This window comes from Pelobates fuscus, chromosome 3 (genome assembly GCF_036172605.1).
Source record: "Pelobates fuscus isolate aPelFus1 chromosome 3, aPelFus1.pri, whole genome shotgun sequence".
NCBI classification, from domain to species: Eukaryota; Metazoa; Chordata; class Amphibia; order Anura; family Pelobatidae; genus Pelobates; species Pelobates fuscus.
In genome coordinates, this window is record NC_086319.1 from 222377074 (window position 1) to 222394260 (window position 17187).

General features: G+C 39.4%; 1 protein-coding gene across 1 annotated transcript in view; it reads right to left on the reverse strand.

The window, feature by feature from the left end:
* Positions 1-1353: 1353 nt before the first annotated feature.
* The window catches only part of RINT1 (RAD50 interactor 1), a 50463-nt gene continuing 34629 nt past the window's right edge, over positions 1354-17187 (reverse strand). The window contains exons 8-14 of the mRNA XM_063448120.1: positions 15884-16109; positions 14800-14937; positions 7600-7799; positions 4226-4440; positions 3069-3249; positions 2872-2990; positions 1354-1665 (exon numbers count right to left, since the gene is read on the reverse strand). Of these exons, the coding sequence (XP_063304190.1) occupies positions 1443-1665; positions 2872-2990; positions 3069-3249; positions 4226-4440; positions 7600-7799; positions 14800-14937; positions 15884-16109 (1302 nt within the window). The 3' untranslated portion in view covers positions 1354-1442. The remainder of the gene's footprint in view (positions 1666-2871; positions 2991-3068; positions 3250-4225; positions 4441-7599; positions 7800-14799; positions 14938-15883; positions 16110-17187) is intronic.

A 17187-nucleotide genomic window follows, 5' to 3' on the forward strand; every position in this document is an offset into this window, starting at 1 on the left:
GCACCATTTTAACTTAGGCCCCTACACAAAAGTGTTTAGTTTGACAACCCCCAATTTGAGACTAACATTTTTTAGAAAAACAAACAGTCTTATACATGGAAAAATGTGGTAATTAGATTCAAGCCTATATTATTCTATGTGCATACTGCATACCTCACAACACAGGAGGTATGAATTTAGAACGGGGGGAGGGGGGAGGGAGCGGGAGCAGTGATGCTATAGGCATGTCACTGAAGCTGCAATACCAGGTGTGTGTCAGCCTGGAGTGAATGCACTGTGTATGGAATGTCCAGAGAGCTGTTTGCACAGCATGAGTCACTATGCTTTCTGTTGAGCTGATCTTTGATATCTTCAACAACAGAGACCGAAAGCCAAACAGCGGAACAGGAGTTTGACTTCAGGACTGTCCAGCCTATAGGATGGTTAAGAGGTATACTGTTGAACATAGATGTTTAAACACACTTTTTTTATTGTTTAATTTCAAACTGCCAGTTGGAGTAGAGTGTTTTATAGCATTTGACACTTGTCCATGTAATGTTATACGATGCTTACATTACAACCATGCAGATTCAGCGAACGTAGACGAAAAAAAAAAATCTAACTCAAAACTGTGCCTTCATACCTCAAGTTAAATTTATAGGAAGTGTTTTTATGGACACAATTGCATTTTCCTGCTATGTACTAATTCTATTTCTAGAAAGAGGATTAGCCATGTGGCTTTTCTTACTTTTTTATAGCATGGCTTCTACAGAGGAGTATAAATATAAACATTAGAAGGGAACTGTCACCACCTCCTATTATTTTATACAAAACTTTAATAACCAGTTTGTTAGTTGAGTTACTGTAGGTGACAATATATAAAATGGTTTTGCTTAATAACAGACCACACTCGTAGATGCTGGAGAGGTCTCACCTCCCGTTATTAAATGACTGCAGAAAATAAATTGTATGTACATATTTATATATTCAGACAGAAATAATTTGAGAAAATACAATGAAATGGCACATTTTATTATGTCAATCTGCAATTTAGCCAATATTTATTTCCTTTCTGAGGATCTGGATTTCTCTATTCCTTGTCATGTTTGTACAGTAATACACAAATGTGCAGTCTGAATGGCACAGGAATGTACTAAGTGAGACCGTAAGAGTTAATTTATTAAATAGCTAAATGCGGTGCACTAAATTCGAACACTGCAGGCTATAACCGCCAAGCAGTGACTAACATGGGATTGGAAAATGTATACAAGAGGGTCATCCAGCCTGAATGCTGCAATTTGTTCTTCCCAATACACTGCTACACTGTGTATAAACAGAGATAAGTCAGAAAGTAACATTATCACCAAGAAAACAATGGGTTCTGTGTTGATGTTGCAAAACTTTTTTACATCAGAGATTTTAAAAAGCAGGAAAATAGTGTATATGTGATCTATTTCTATATGTTATTTTCCAGTATTGGGCCAGTTGGTTCGTAAATTGAAAAGGATCTCTACATCTTGTGGAGCCAATTTATAAATACCAAGTTCATTCAGGGCTGCTGTGGCTGTAGGAAGCTTGCTGTGTAAACTGGATTTTTCCACACTCTGAGTTGCAGATTGTAATACATCCTTCAACAGCAGGGCAGGACCCACATTCAGATTCAGGATAATACAGGCTTCTTTCACACTGTGTGACAGAAAACAAATATTCTCATTTCCATCACTTCCTAATATCAGTTTTTGAAAACCTTAATTAAAGGCAAAGAGCATCTATGTTAAAAGGCACGTCCAAATGGCGCTCATCACAAATGGGTAGTTATAAGACAAAATGCAGTCCCCACCTCCAATTTCTCTCCTCTTATCCTTATAAAGGGTAACTCAACCCTGAGCTCCAGAGTGTATGCCTGTCCCCAGGACAGACAATTTCGTTATCAGAGTTCTCTGCCTTGGCAGAACAGATTAGGCTACTAATGTTTTTGTGCTTTGGCCAGATCTGGTGAGGGGGCTGTAGCTCCTGGAGGGCTTTGTCTGGCTTTTGTGAAGGATTGCTTGATCTGTGAGTGTTGTCCTTTTGTTACAGGCTGTGGAACACATGCTGGGTCCTGTGTTCCACTTTTACCACATCTGCCCAATCTGTGCCTGGTGCCAGAAGAGGTGTAGATGTGTATGTGCACAGCTGGGAAGCTCCGTAGATGAGATTGCTGTGTGCTATGTGCATGTGCAAAGCGATTTCAGCTTATAGAGCCAGTTTTGTTTAAGGAGCCTAATGTCAGAATATTTAAACCCTGCAGTAACTATCTAGCCTCGCATGTGTGTAACATTAGCAGTGTGCTCTCACCAGCCCACTAACACATCTAGAGGTCTATTAAGGTTAGGGAGCTTTTACCTTAATAGTCTGTTTTCCTTTCTTTTTCCACCCCTATGTTATTTTAGGTGGACTATTAGACGGTAGTCTGGTAAAAGAAAGCACTGTTTAGTTTTTCTTTGGGCTTATCCTTCTCTTTATGCTAGGCTACTCATCTAGTAAAGCTTTTCCTAAAGCACAAGTCAGGCTCAGAGTATCCTGCTGTATATAATGAGATTTACCACTGACAACTTTATTCATTTTAATTGGCAAGCCACAACTTCACCTACACACTCCTTCCTGTTAGTTGTAAATACATCATCCAGCCACTTGCTGTTTATCTTAAAATGAATGTGGATGATAACAAGAAGATGAAAACAATATGACTATTTAAATTAAAGATACGTTTATATTTCCAGCTACTGGGGAGAAACCAAAAATGTGTGGTAATCCCATCCATCCAATATTTATTCTTAAGTGTTCCACTCTGGTTTGTGGTGTGTGTTTACCATGAAATCATCTTGTTCATGCATGATACAAACTACTTACTGCTTAAAATAGTTTTCAGGCTTTTTGCAGTAGTGTGAAAATAAAGGAAAGAGATTCCGGGACATATCAAACTGGAGTTGTGCTGCTCCTCCTTCATTAAAATGATTTGCCAAAATAACCTGTGAAAAAGAAAAAAAAAGCTCAAATATCTAGGCCCATACAATAAACATCTGTCATCTAGCAGCAGTCTTACTTACATCTTGATAAATGAACATATCCAGCTTCTCCGCCAGCATCTGCCAGACTGTTTTAAACAGAGTATGACAGAGCTGCTGCTCCATTTGCAACAGACGGTCCCTGAGTGTGAGCAGCATCGGGCAGGCTGTACTAGACAAGGACATCATAGCTTGTTCTGACTGTGACGGCAGTGACAGCCACCTAAAATAACCAACAATAGCCATTATTAGCTGTGCAAACGGACAAAACGCTCAGCTCTACATGTAGGATGCACAGTTTTCTGGAAAGTTTGCTGAAAGGGATTCTATAGTGTTAGAAATACAAATCTGTATTCCTAACACTATAGTGCCCTCTGGTCCCCGCCCCCACAAGCCCCCCGACAGGCAAAAAGTAAAAAATAAAAACCTAGAGTCACTTATCCGATTCCAGCACCTATGTCCCTGGGTGCTGAGTCAGTGCTCTGCCTCTTCCAACGGGGGAGCCTAATGCGCATGCGCAGCCCTCCCTATAGGAAAACATTTCCTATGGGGATTTCACAGACATTGGTTGTCCTCATGTAGAGCGTGAGGACATACAGCATCAGTTGGGCAACCAAAAGTCGCTTAACCACCAGAAAGTGTCTCTAGTGGCTGTCTGATTGACAGCCACATGTGCAGCCTTAATCCTGCAATGCAATCATTGTAGTTTCTCTAAAATTAGAGAATGTTTTACATTGCAGGACTAAATGGGTCAGAGACACTGCACCCAGACCACTCCAATGAGATTAAGTGACCTGGGTGACTAGTGTCCCTTTAATTTATCACACAATTATAATAGTAGGGATTGCATGGGAAGAAGTTGTGACCAAGCCAGCAGTTCTTTACCAGCAACACCTCATTTATAATTCGCAGTGTATGGTGACTTCCAATGCAGGAAAAGACACCTGTATTCAAGCAGCACAGATGTCTCAGATCTTCTTTATGTCTTTAGCACTGAATTAGGTTATTTGCCACAAATTGGGACAGAGAAGTCAAGACATGTCTTCAACTAAAGTAACAGGTCTGCTTCACTGTGGTGGTACCACCTCGTAATAAATTAACCATGGAGGGATGTTACACAGCCTGGACTGAACATGGAAAGGCATGCAGATTTATATGGTGCTCCTCCACTCCCAGATTATCTTTCTGCAATCATTTACCTTTCTTTCTTGTACATCCTGGCAGCTTCTTTAACCTCTCTGAACACATGTTCCACCTGGCGAGAGAGCATGTCACTTTTCAGTCGCTCCAGCAGGTTAATCAGATCATCAAATACAGAGATTTCCATGGAAGCCAGCTGGCCAAGCTGTAACTTACTGCTGGAGGCAGTGTCTGTACAAACCTCGAGGGCAGCCTGCTGAAGCTGTAAAAAGAACTGCAGACAGGCAGACAATAAATATGGCTTTAGAAGATACATAATAGCAGAGACATCTGTATATGTCTGTGTACAAAACTGATCTCTACTTGTCATGATTTTCTTACCCTTTAGATCTGAGATAGCGTATTAAAAAAATAAAAAAATATCCCAACTACTTTTCGAATATATTTTCCAGATGATTTTTTCCTAAGGATGGCAACGAAAGTAATATGTTCCTTAACTTAATTTCCTTTTATTTTTTTGTAATGAGCGTATAACACAAAATTTAACAGAAACAAGTTGTTGGATGAATTTACATAGAAACATAGAATGTGACGGCAGAGAAGAACCATTCGGCCCATCTAGTCTGCCCAATTTTCTAAATACTTTTATTAGTCCCTGGCCTTATCTTATAGTTAGGATAGCCTTATGCCTATCCCACGCATGCTTAAACTCCCTCACTGTGTTAACCTCTACCACTTCAGCTGGAAGGCTATTCCATGCATCCACTACCCTCTCAGTAAAGTAATACTTCCTGATATTATTTTTAAACCTTTGTCCCTCTAATTTAAAACTATGTCCTCTTGTTGTGGTAGTTTTTCTTCTTTTAAATATAGTCTCCTCCTTTACTGTGTTGATTCCCTTTATGTATTTAAATGTTTCTATCATATCCCCCCTGTCTCGTCTTTCCTCCAAGCTATACATGTTAAGATCCTTTAACCTTTCCTGGTAAGTTTTATCCTGCAATCCATGAACCAGTTTAGTAGCCCTTCTCTGAACTCTCTCTAAGGAACTCTCTCTAATTTAATGTAGTACACCCACAGATGACTCCTTTGAAACAAATGGAAGCTATATGAATATGTCCTGCATATGGTTCATGCAAGATGCCTACAGTACATGCAAGAAGTTCTATAATAGATATAAATTAGAGAACCTCACAAACATAGAGCCAAGTATAGGACTGGCTCAAATCACGACCACTTTGGTGTACTTAGGTGACACCTTTCCCTCTTCTCGTTTCTTCTCATACACTCAAAAGAAAGCACAAGATAAATTGCTTCTAGTGTACTATATAAAGCACAAGGTGGGAGGAAATGGATCAAATGAAAATTGCTCACCATAGCCAAAGCCAATTAGACTAACCTGGCTCTGGGTATTAAAGCTTGTTACCCACTAAAGGGGGGGGGGGGGGGGAGGAGGGCAGCCCTTCTTTGCTGGAGGTAGATGGAGCTGACAGCCAGCAGGACTTAAAATGTAATTGAATAAATTTATTAAACATAAACAAAAAACGTATATGTAAAAATCAATAAAATAATGTCCACAAAGAAGGCTTCTCTGCTCCGAGACGCATTTTGCCCTTTCCCCAGGCTCTCAAAGTTCTTCGGAGAACTTTGATTAAGAAAGCCCGGGGAAAGGGCGAAACGTGTCTCGGAGCAGAGTAGTAGTATGAGAAGAAGCAAGAAACGCCTATCCTCTGTCCCTACTCTCACATCTGATGCTCGCCTCAAAAACTTTCCCAGGGCTGCACCTTTTCTGTGGAAATCCCTTCCTTTCTCTGTTAGACTTTCACCCAGTCTCCACTCCTTCAAAAAAATCTTTGAAAACACACTTCTTCAGGAAAGCATATCAATTAAACTGTTAGCGAGTTTTCATCCCCGCCCCCCATAACTCCTCTCCTGAAATTGTCAAAAATGACCTACTTAGTCCTCAGTTCCTCAGTGAATACTTTTCTAGCAACCTATTTCATTACCCCTACTTATACCTTTTGTGTCATTTTACCCCACTCCCTCTAGCATGTAAGCTCATTGAGCAGGGCCCTCAACGCCCTCTGTTCCTGTGCGTCAAACTTGTCTGGTTACAATTACATGTTTGTTAGTCCACCCATTGTATAGCACTATGGAATTTGCAGGCGTTATATATATAATAAAATAATAATAATAATAAGGAACTGGTGGTGGATGTTACCTTCCAACCCCCCTATTTTTACAATATTTAGGATTGGGTGGACAGGAGAGATATCCACATCAGTGTTGTAGCGGCTTTTAGATGGGCATTTCAGACATTTACTTTATAAGCGCCTATTTTTATACAGAGGACTTTCACATAAATGAGAGCACTGCTGCACACAGCATTTCACATCTTTCTCTCGCTCTGGTGGAAGAACACAGAGCATCATCTCATTTTCTGAAATTAAATGGAAGGTTCAGAACATCCTTTGCACAATTGAATATATTTAGCACTTTAACCATGGAGTGTCCTGAATAGACAAGTGCAAACTTTTTTTTAACAGTCTCTCTAGCCCATAGTACTTTTTACCTTTATTTGCTTTTCACCAGTACCGATTATGAGGTGCAAGCCCATGTACATAGCAGGATAGCATGATGTTTTGAGGTTTACAGTACCCACCTCTATAAAGGTGCAAATACAGCTCTGCCTGGTTTGAGACTAAAGGACAGTTCTCTTTTGTATCTAAATAGGATGCAGATACATTATTTTCTTTCCAACCTTTTATTAAATAACAAGCCTTTAAGACCCTCCTAATAATTTTATCCATTAAATAAGACTCTACAGGTAAATCCTGGACAATCAATTTGTCCGGGTGTGAATTAAAAGGCATTTGATTCAGATGAGCAGGCCAAAAAATATTTTGTCTACCTCCTATCAAGAAGCAGAAGTATTACCTATTCCAAATATAAGTACCCTATGGGGTACAATGTAATGTACTAGAGGTTGACAAGGACAGTATGACAAGAAATGTTACCCTCTATTCCCCATTTATTTTCTCTTGCTAGCTCATTGGAGACGATGAAGAATGCTGCAGGCTTTATCATCATATCCAAGATCACTCACAGACTGCTGTGGCCAATTTTGCTTTTGGCCACTGAACAGATAATTATCCAATTGTGTATATACCTTACAAGGACTCAATCACCTATAGGACAAGAGGATGATTATATCTCTCACAGGAAGATATACACCAAATCTTCAAATTTTTCTGACAAAATAACTAACAAATGTGTAGATTATGATGTGTATTATTTGAAGATCTATCCTTACCGGCCCATTTGGATTTCTCGATTTTTCGATAAAATAACAGCAATATAAAATAAACAGACTGATTTGGAAAGATAAGCCTGGCATGAGTATATTTATATATTCAATAAGGGTCCTACTTACAACATTGTCAGCCCAGTCTCCCAGCACAGTTCCAATATAGTTGACCGCATTGAGAATTGCACAGTATTTGAATGCCAGAGGTGATCTGCTCTCTTCTTTCATCACTTGTGTTAATCGTATCCTGAAATCATCCACTAGATCTTTCTGCAACTCCAGGAACTTAAGCTTTCGTGAGGCAGTAGGAACGTTCTTATACCTATCTGGCAGACAGAGCACGAAACGTGTCATATTAGGAATTCTGTACAGTTTTAATGGGAAGACTTCTGCCATTCTGATCAGTTATGCATGTATTTATGTACAGAGATAACTTAATTATGGTTTGTGAAAAATAAAAGATTTCAAATCAGGGGTGTCCTACCCGCGGGCCACGGGCTGCATGCGGCCCAGGACCGCAAGCAGTGCAGAATGGTTGCAGTCTGGGTGGAGAGGGACTGGACTGGCCCACCCAGGCAGACAGCTCTAAAAATGAAAAAAAAAATCAATTTAAATGATTTCCCAATCAAAAGGAAGGTGATGAGGGAAGCTCCTCATAGATACGGGATACTTTACCTCACAACCACTACCCCCAAGATAAATATCAAGCAGTTATAACTAAAAAATAACAAAACTTTAATGAAACATAATTGTATTCTATATACACAAGACATACACTGTCACCCCAAATCGTGAGGGTTAAAAAGAAGAAAAAAGACTGTAAGTTAAACTGGCAAAGCGACAAGGCCTGATCTATATGTAGAGGATTCTGCAACAGTATATCACACAGATGCACCTAGTGTATAGTTCATATGAAACATCTGATCATAGTTGCAAGTGTTACAAAAAGTGATTGCAGAGAGAAAAATCCCCCCAAAAAGATCCAGCCTATCCTTAATTAGTTAAAGCCAGAAGACAGCAACATGCCTTCCCCTGATAGGCAACCCAGGGAAAAAACGAAACCCAAGTTGCCTATGGCAAGTACAGAAATTCCTATGGTAATTTCAATTAACAGTTTTCAGTTGTGAAAAGGCTAATATCTCTAGTATGGCCAAAAGGAAATAAATCGAAAGGATAGAAAGATAAGGGGTAGAGGAAACAAAGCAGTGTGAAAAAACTAAATCTAGACAGAGTTTAAGAAAGAGCTCTGTCAGCACACCAACTCCTTTGTCATTAGTCCTATATCTTCCTTCCTATAGTATGCAGCGAGATCATGAGTTCTAAGATCTCTAAATACGGGGTATCCAGCAAGCCGCCAATACAGTCAATTGAAAAAATAATATAGTGACAAAACCATCAAATCATAATTGCGTGTTAAAAAACAAGTCGCCCAACGCGCGTTTCGGCGGTCTAACCGCCTTTCTCAAGGGCAGGTGGTGCAGATCTATCTCTCTCTCCATGCCTTAAATACCATAAGTATCCTACCTTTCAACGAGGGGCGGAGTTCGAAAAAGTCCGCCAGCCGAGTGCTCTTGATTGCAGCTGGACGGCACAGCGGGTATGTGATTGGAACTCGTGAATGCGCATGTCCGTATTCAATTACGGGCGCATGCGCGGGAACTTTACAATCGCAAACGTGCATGTCCGTATCCATTCATAGGCGCATGCGCCAAAACTCAATAGTCGGACAGGGCGAACAGAGTGGAGAATGATCCTCTTATTTAGAGGAATAGAGAAAAAGAGAAAACTCTGCACCTGTATCGTACAAGAAGTTAAATGTACCGTCATTCAACAGACTAGGTGCAGGGTTACAATTCCTAGTAAGGAATTCCTCTCGAGGCAGTTCATGTCTCCTATCAAAAGTTATGGACCAGTCTCCATCACAGATAGAAAAACCCTTATATATATATATATTCATATCTGTCTTCCCCAAAATGTGTTCTTGGAAGGGAGGATAGCCCTTATTCATTCGAGTATGATGGATCCAGATAGATTTATTCTTAACCATATTATCATATTATTACACCCATATCACGTAGATGCATATATACAAGAGGGACTATCCACACCCATATCACGTAGTGGCATATATACAAGAGGGACAAGGAGAGAAAAGTTATCAAAAAATGTAAAATTTAGAATTGTTCAATCAAAAAGTTATAGATAAAGTTTTTATGTACAAAGATAAAGTGGTAAGTATATGAAGAGTAGGCATGGTTCAAGACAGGACCTCAAAACCGGGTCCATATCATTAGGTAAGTAGATATATAGATAAGTAAAATGCGGCCTTTGGTCAAATAAATGGGGCAAAAGAAAAACCCTCATTCAGGCCTCGGGGTTGGAGTGTCTTTAGTCTATATATCCATTTGGATTCTCTCTGTCTCAGGGTCCTATCGAAGTCTCCACGTCTTTGGTTCCTCCTTACTAATTCTAAGCCGCAGAACCGGAGATTATTGGAGTCACCATGGTGGTGTTCTTTTAGGTGTCTAGAGACAGGTGTTTCTAGGCGATTTCTTGGGGACCTTACGTGTTCCATAATTCTCTCTTTGAAGGCCCTGAAAGTCTTGCCCACGTACTTTTGTCCGCAAGAGCATGACAGTAGGTACACTAGGCCCTTGGTATTACAGTTAAAGAAGTTTTTTATCTTTATGGAACCTTGTCCTGTGCTGTCACTTACAGCTCTTGAACCCCTAGATATATATCTGCAGGCTACACACCTATCACAGCCATATGAACCACAAGGTGGAGTACCCAACCAAGTGGCTCTTGGCTGTGTCGTGGATGAAAAATGACTCGGTACCAACATGTCCCGAATATTGCGTCCCCGTCTGGCCGTAATATCGATGTGTGGACCTAGGACATGTTTGAGATGTACGTCATTTAGCAGAATCGGCCAGAATCTGTCCAGAGACCTTCTCACTTCGGACCAGCCTGCATCATATGTCGCGATCATCCGTATTGTACTCGTTTCCCTAGTTGTTTCATTATCAGGGTGGTCACAAAGGAGTACACTTCTCTGAGTCCCGAGTGCCCTTTTGTACGCCTTCTTGAGGCAGCGGTTCGGGTAGCCCTTTTCTTTGAAATAGATTCTGAGCTGTTGTGCTTTCAGTTTAAAATCGGAGACGGAGGTACTGACCAGTAGGGATACCTTCCTTGAGGGATCTCGGGTGACAACTACCCCAGTGAAGAAGTGAGTTTGTGGCAGTGGGTTTTTTGAAAAGTGTGGATTGGAATGTGCCTCCCTCATTAATGGAAATGGTCACATCCAAAAAGTTAATTGAGCGTCCACCAAATTCAAACGTGAATCGAAGATTCTCCTCATTCTGGTTTAGGAGGATCACCAGATCAGAGAATTCTTGAGGGGTACCTTGCCAAACAATTAGGACATCATCAATATAACGACCCCACCACAAAATTTTGGGTATATAGTCTGTTAGCTCATCAGAGATAAAGATCTGGCGTTCCCACCATCCCAGGTGAAGGTTCGCATATGACGGCGCACAGGCCGTGCCCATAGCGGTTCCCCTCACCTGGTGGTAGAACTTAGAGTTGAACAAAAAGTAATTATGTGACAGAATAAACCCCAGCAAGCGTAGGACGAAAGTTGTATGGGGGTCATCCCTACATGTCCTCTGGTCGAGAAAGAATCCTACATGTTCGATCCCCCTATCATGGGGAATGGAGGAGTAGAGGGATTCTACATCCAAGCTACAGAGACTAGCTGTGGATGGAAATTGGAGGTCTTAAAGTCTGTTGAGGGCCTGTTTTGTGTCCCTAATATACGAGGGTAAGGTCTCCACAAGGGGTCTCAGAATTTTATCAACGTATAGACTGCCATTTTGTGTGAAATTATCCACACCTGAGACGATTGGACGTCCGGGGGGTTCCTCTTTGTTCTTATGAACTTTGGGCAGGCAGTAGAAGGTTGCTATCTTAGGGTGACGATTAAGAATAAAATCATACTCGTCACCAGACAGCAACCCTCCACTGCGGCCATCGTCCAAGATCTCTTTATATTTCAAGAGATATTCATTTGTGGGATCAAATTTGAGAATTTTATATGTCTTAAATGATTTCCCCCTCAGACTGGGGCAGACTGTGTCAGTCTAAGGGGATTAATAAACGGGGTGCTGGCAGCCGGAGGGAGCACTGTCAGGCTCCCTTCACAATTTTCGGCAATTCTGATTCCATGCTTCACCTCGCATACAAGCTCCACCTCCCGCATACAAGTCCCCCCGCCCCACTCAAGCAGGAAGAGGTCAAGAAATGGCTCCCACAGTCTTCAGTGCCAGGTAAGCTTCAGCTAATTTGTCAGTGATTTTGTGTGTATGTGCTTGCTAGTGAATGAGCTTGTATGTTTGTGTGTCAGTGAGCTTATCCGTAGTGAGCATGTGTGTTTGTAAGTGAACTTGTCTGTAGTGAGCATTTGTGTGTCAGTGAGCTTGTCTGTCAGTGCACTTGTGTGTAGTTAACGTGTGTGTGTCAGTGAACAAGTATGTTGTGAACAAGTATGTTGTGAGTTGTGAGCATATATATATACACACACACACACACACACACACTCTACATGGCACAGTGATTAATGTATTTTTTGTGTATGATTTGTCAGTGATTGTGTGTGTGTGGGTCTGTGTGTATGTCTGTGGTTGTGTTTGTGTAAGTCAGTGATTATGTGTGTGGGTTTGCGATTGTGTGTGTATATCTTTGATTATCTATGTGTGTGTGTCTGTGATTTTGTGTTTGAGGTGTTTGCATTTATGTGATTGTGCGTATAGGTCTGTGACTATGTATGTATGTGTCTGATTGTGTGTGTGAATGTATGTGTTGTGTGTATAGGTATGTGTGTGGGGGGTCTGATTGTGTGTGCTTGATTTTGATTTTGATTTTGTGTGTGGGTATATCTGTGTGAATGTATGTGTTGTGTGTATAGGTATGTGATTGTGTGTGTATGTCTGATTGTGTATACATGTATGAGATTGTGCATATAGGTCTGGGATTGTGTGTGTGGGTATATCTGTAATTGTGTGTATATGTCTGTGATTCTATGTGTGTTTGTGTGGGGGTCTGTGATTGTGTGTATATCTGTGTGTAAGTAAATATGTGATTGTAGGTGACTGTGTGTATAGGTCCGTGATTGTATGTGTAAGTCTGTGATTATGTGAGCATATGTGACTGTGTAAAGGTCTGTGATTGTATGTGTTTGTATGTGTTTGTATAGGTCTGTGATTGTTTGTGTATTATTATTATTTTATTATTTATATAGTGCCAGCAAATTCCATAGCGCTGTACAATGTGTATATTTGTTATTGTTCGCATAGGTCTGTGAGTGTATGTGTGTGTCTGTGATTATGTGTGTATAGGTTTGTGATTGTGCGTGTGTATGTATATCTCTGGTTATGTGTGCATATGCATATACATGTGTATGTATTTAGTAGATAACTCCCTAATTTGGTACCCTTATATATGGCAATTCCATATAAGGTGACGGGATATTTATATCGGCAGACATTTTGTGCTATGATAGAAATAAAAATGTATATTGTCAGAGACGGGATATTTATATCGGCAGACATTTTGTGCTATGATAGAAATAAAAATGTATATTGTCAGAGTCAATCTGAACAGACCAGACTCCATTTTGTTATTTTCAAGTTAACAAAAGACACAAAATTTCTATCCTTTCTGTAAAACTAACCACTTTGCCAGAGCCAAGGAATGCTTGTATATACAAATCGAGTGATAAGAAATGAGAACGGGGGATGGACAGACTGTTAGCTAAATGCTAATGGAATATAATTAATTCTAAACCCAGACATTTGTGACAGAGAAGATTAAATAATTTAATTTTACTTTCGATATTGTATAACGTCCCATTGTAAGTTTAGGGGTCATACTTAGTTATAACTGTCATATTAGAAATTATAGCAGAATTTGGAGACACATAGTCTGAAGAAAACCCTTTGAACTGACGAGTAAACTTAAGTTATAGACAACTATAAAGATAAGGTAAATGACGTCAAAATAGCCACCAGGAAAAGTTAACTCTTTCCTGGATAGGTATGTTTAGTGGGACGAGACTGCCCTCTATAGACCATATACTTAAATTGTTATCTGGAAGGCAACCACGCCCCCAGTGTCCCTATTGCTCTATCACCTAGTGAATTTTTCCTTTAAAAGTTAAGACAACGGGAAGAGAGAAAAAGGCGGAGAATGCAGAGAGTATGCAGAGGAAGCAGGCTAAGTCAGGAGACAGAGAGAGAGACCCATGACATTCAGTTCCTGAGACTACCTACTAATCTGATGAAAATATCTACTTAACTGGTAATTATACTGGCTTCAATTAATTAATCTAAATTAATTAAAATTTTCTAATAGCATGATATATGACTGGATAAATCATGATCAGATTTCAATATTTAGAAATCTTCGTTAAACAAGACGTACATGGTTTTAACCATTCTATTCTGCAGATAGAATTACAATAATTATGTATTTATGTGACATATCACATGTTAGCATATCGTGATATTTATCCAGGTGTATTGATTTGCTCTAAAATAAGATAAAATATCTGTTTAGACAAGTTAAAATTCTGCTTATAGAACATGGTAGATTACTCTTATTGGATGGTTCCAGGAAGTGACTAATGAACTGGTTTAATTGTTATGTTATTTAAAATCACATGAGAATAGATCTTCATTACCTAGGAGGTCTAGCCAGCATTGAAAGGGTTATTCTAACTGTTAGCTAGTTTTATGGCTTTACGCTGCAAACTGTGTGAAAATTTTTCTTTGTCTCTGGGAAGCCGTCATAAATCTTCTTGACAATTAAGACTGTGTTAGCCATTGGGAGATGTTTTTACATTACCATATTGTATTGCATACTATGTTATACTGAATTTTAATTGATTATTGTCACGCATGTTACTTATTATTATTATTTTAAAATGTCACAATAAATTGTATCTATTTTTATAACAAATTGTGATTTTATTTATATGGAATACATTTCACTTACATGATAACGATCTTTGGGATCTGAGAATTGAAATAGTGGGCAATTCTCAACTGTTTACTATTATTATCCCATAAATATCCCCACAAAGGATAACAAAAAATTGAGTTATCTACTAAACAAAATTAATAAAAAAGTGTTTTTAAAGTTTTATTACATAAATTAATATTATAGATTTTATGTGTGGCCCAAGACAATTCCTCTGCGCTCAATGCGGCCCAGGAAAGCAAAAAGGTTGGAAACCCATGCTTTAGTCAAAGTGTTATTAAATACCTGTAATAACGAGCAATAGTGTCATAAATGTTTCAGCACAATCTGGGACCTTCATTTCATCCACATCGGAGATATCTTTGTATTGTGAGGTCCAGGCAGACTCCGATGACAGCATTGAGTCCATCTTTTCAAGGGCCACTGAAAATTCAGTAAGGACCAAACATTTAGCACAATGATATTGATGATGCTTAACAAATTAGTGTTATGTTATGTCAATAATAATCATAATAGTATATTTATATGTTCACGTGACAATGAATTATTTAATTAACGAAATTGCTAGCAAATGTATAGATTTCTTTAAATAAAAAAAATAAAATACTAAAGTTATTCCATCCCTGCAGGAAGACAGACTCTCTTCATTCATTCAATATAGGGGTCCAAAAGCCTAAAGGCCGTTCTCAGTTTTTGCTTCAGTGGTGGAGGGAAGTGGGGGAGACTTACACAAAGAGCACAAGGTCAAACAACTGAGGTGATGCCTACAAAGGTGGCCTAGTGGCAGCACTGGAACGGGTTCAAGTAGGTTACTATCCACAAAGCTCCAAGAAGCTTAATTTGAATACAGTGAAAAAAACTCTATTTTTGATAAGTATACATTTAATTGATATCATTTAGAAAAACTTTAAAGATAGGCAACAGGTTTACTATAAAAGGAAAATAAGGGTGAGATATGTGTACATGTGATGCTCCCTCCCATGTAGGTGATGTTTATTTCTACGAGTATTTGGTGTGTCTACTGTCTGCAGAATGTGGAATATACAAATAAAATCATATGGCAGAAGTATTATTACACTACAAAACAGGAAACCTATGGACAGGTGCATACTTCTTGTTCCTGATCAACAGTGGGGAGAGAAGAGACAAATTCACATTTTCTACCTCCCATTCTGTCCTTTTCAGTAGAAAGAAGGCAGAGTAATCACAGACACACACATACACTCATTGACCAAAGTGTGCTCTCCTGCTAAACACTATACTGTGCTGCAAACTATCTACAGCACAGATATTGCAAGAATGAATATGTGGCAGAGCTGCAAACGCACACACGAAGTAGTTTATGTTTAAAATAATTTAGCTGGCTTACACTTCCTTTCCACAGTTAGCCACCTTTGAAAAGCCACCTCTTCAGAGAGAATGTGCATACAGTTAGGCAGGTTCCCAGTATAGCTGTGTGCAGATGTGAGTTCTCTCTGAAAGAGAAGAACCTCGTCCACAAGATGGCAAAACAAGATATCGTCATACAATAGGCAAGGGATGTCCACAGACAGTTTCTCCAGCACCAGCATGACAAGCCCTCTGGTAAACTCCAACTGGAAAAAAGATACAGACACATAAGACTGCAGTGATATTGATCACATATAAGTGGATCAATACCTAGAATGAAATTACATCACAGGTATTGGATATATAGTAATTTTCTCTGCTAGAATGGTCACAGTGTGTTTCCACTGGCAGCATTGCAATAACATACAGGGAAACATGTTATCATCAGAACAGTTTCCAAGTTATGCCTACTTTTTTTCTTTTTACCTTCATCAGCAGCATTTACAGAGAGTCTTACGAGACAGATATGCATGCTACTAGACAAATTAACTTATTAGTTTGAATTGTCAAATGGAAATCCCTATTTTTTTTCCTGACACCTATTAAAAACTAATTTTAAGGACTGCATACTACAGCCCTGAAGTCAGTTTGTCCGTGGCACACTAGCTGAAATCCACCAATTAGATACTACTTCTAACAAAACTACTTCATCTCCATCACGAAGCCTGTTGCAGTGTATATCATGTTTGGTTTGGTTTGCTGTCTCAGGACCAAGATGGCTTACATCCATTAAAATACCGATGAAGTCTGGCCATCCATGAGCTAGTAATTAACATCATGTGAGTCAACCCTAAGGACACAAGTAATCCCCACTCCTAAAAGGTGGAAACGTAGACCCTTGGAAAGTGCTCTATCCTTTGGAGGTGGACTACATCTTCAATTCCAAGGTGTACAATTCATACCCTATCCTACAGACTGTAAGCTCGTTTGAGCAGGGTCCTCTTCAACCTATCGTTCCTGTGAGTTTTCTTGTAATTGTCCTCTTTATAGTTAAATCCCCCATCTCATAATATTGTAAAGCGCTACGGAATCTGTTGGCGATATATAAAAGGCAATAATAATAATAATAATAATAATAATACCCCAGGATACACTCCTCCTACCTTTATAGGTCTTCTCAGTAATACAGAATCCACCCCACACATTGGCTTGTTGAAATCATGCCTCGGTGAGCTTATCCTTTTCTGAACAATTTCCCTCTAGAGGCACAAGTGTGGCAACTACAAGAGCATTTGCTCACAGACTAATGTCCTCTCTGATGTTGTTAAATTTGGAAACCAATGA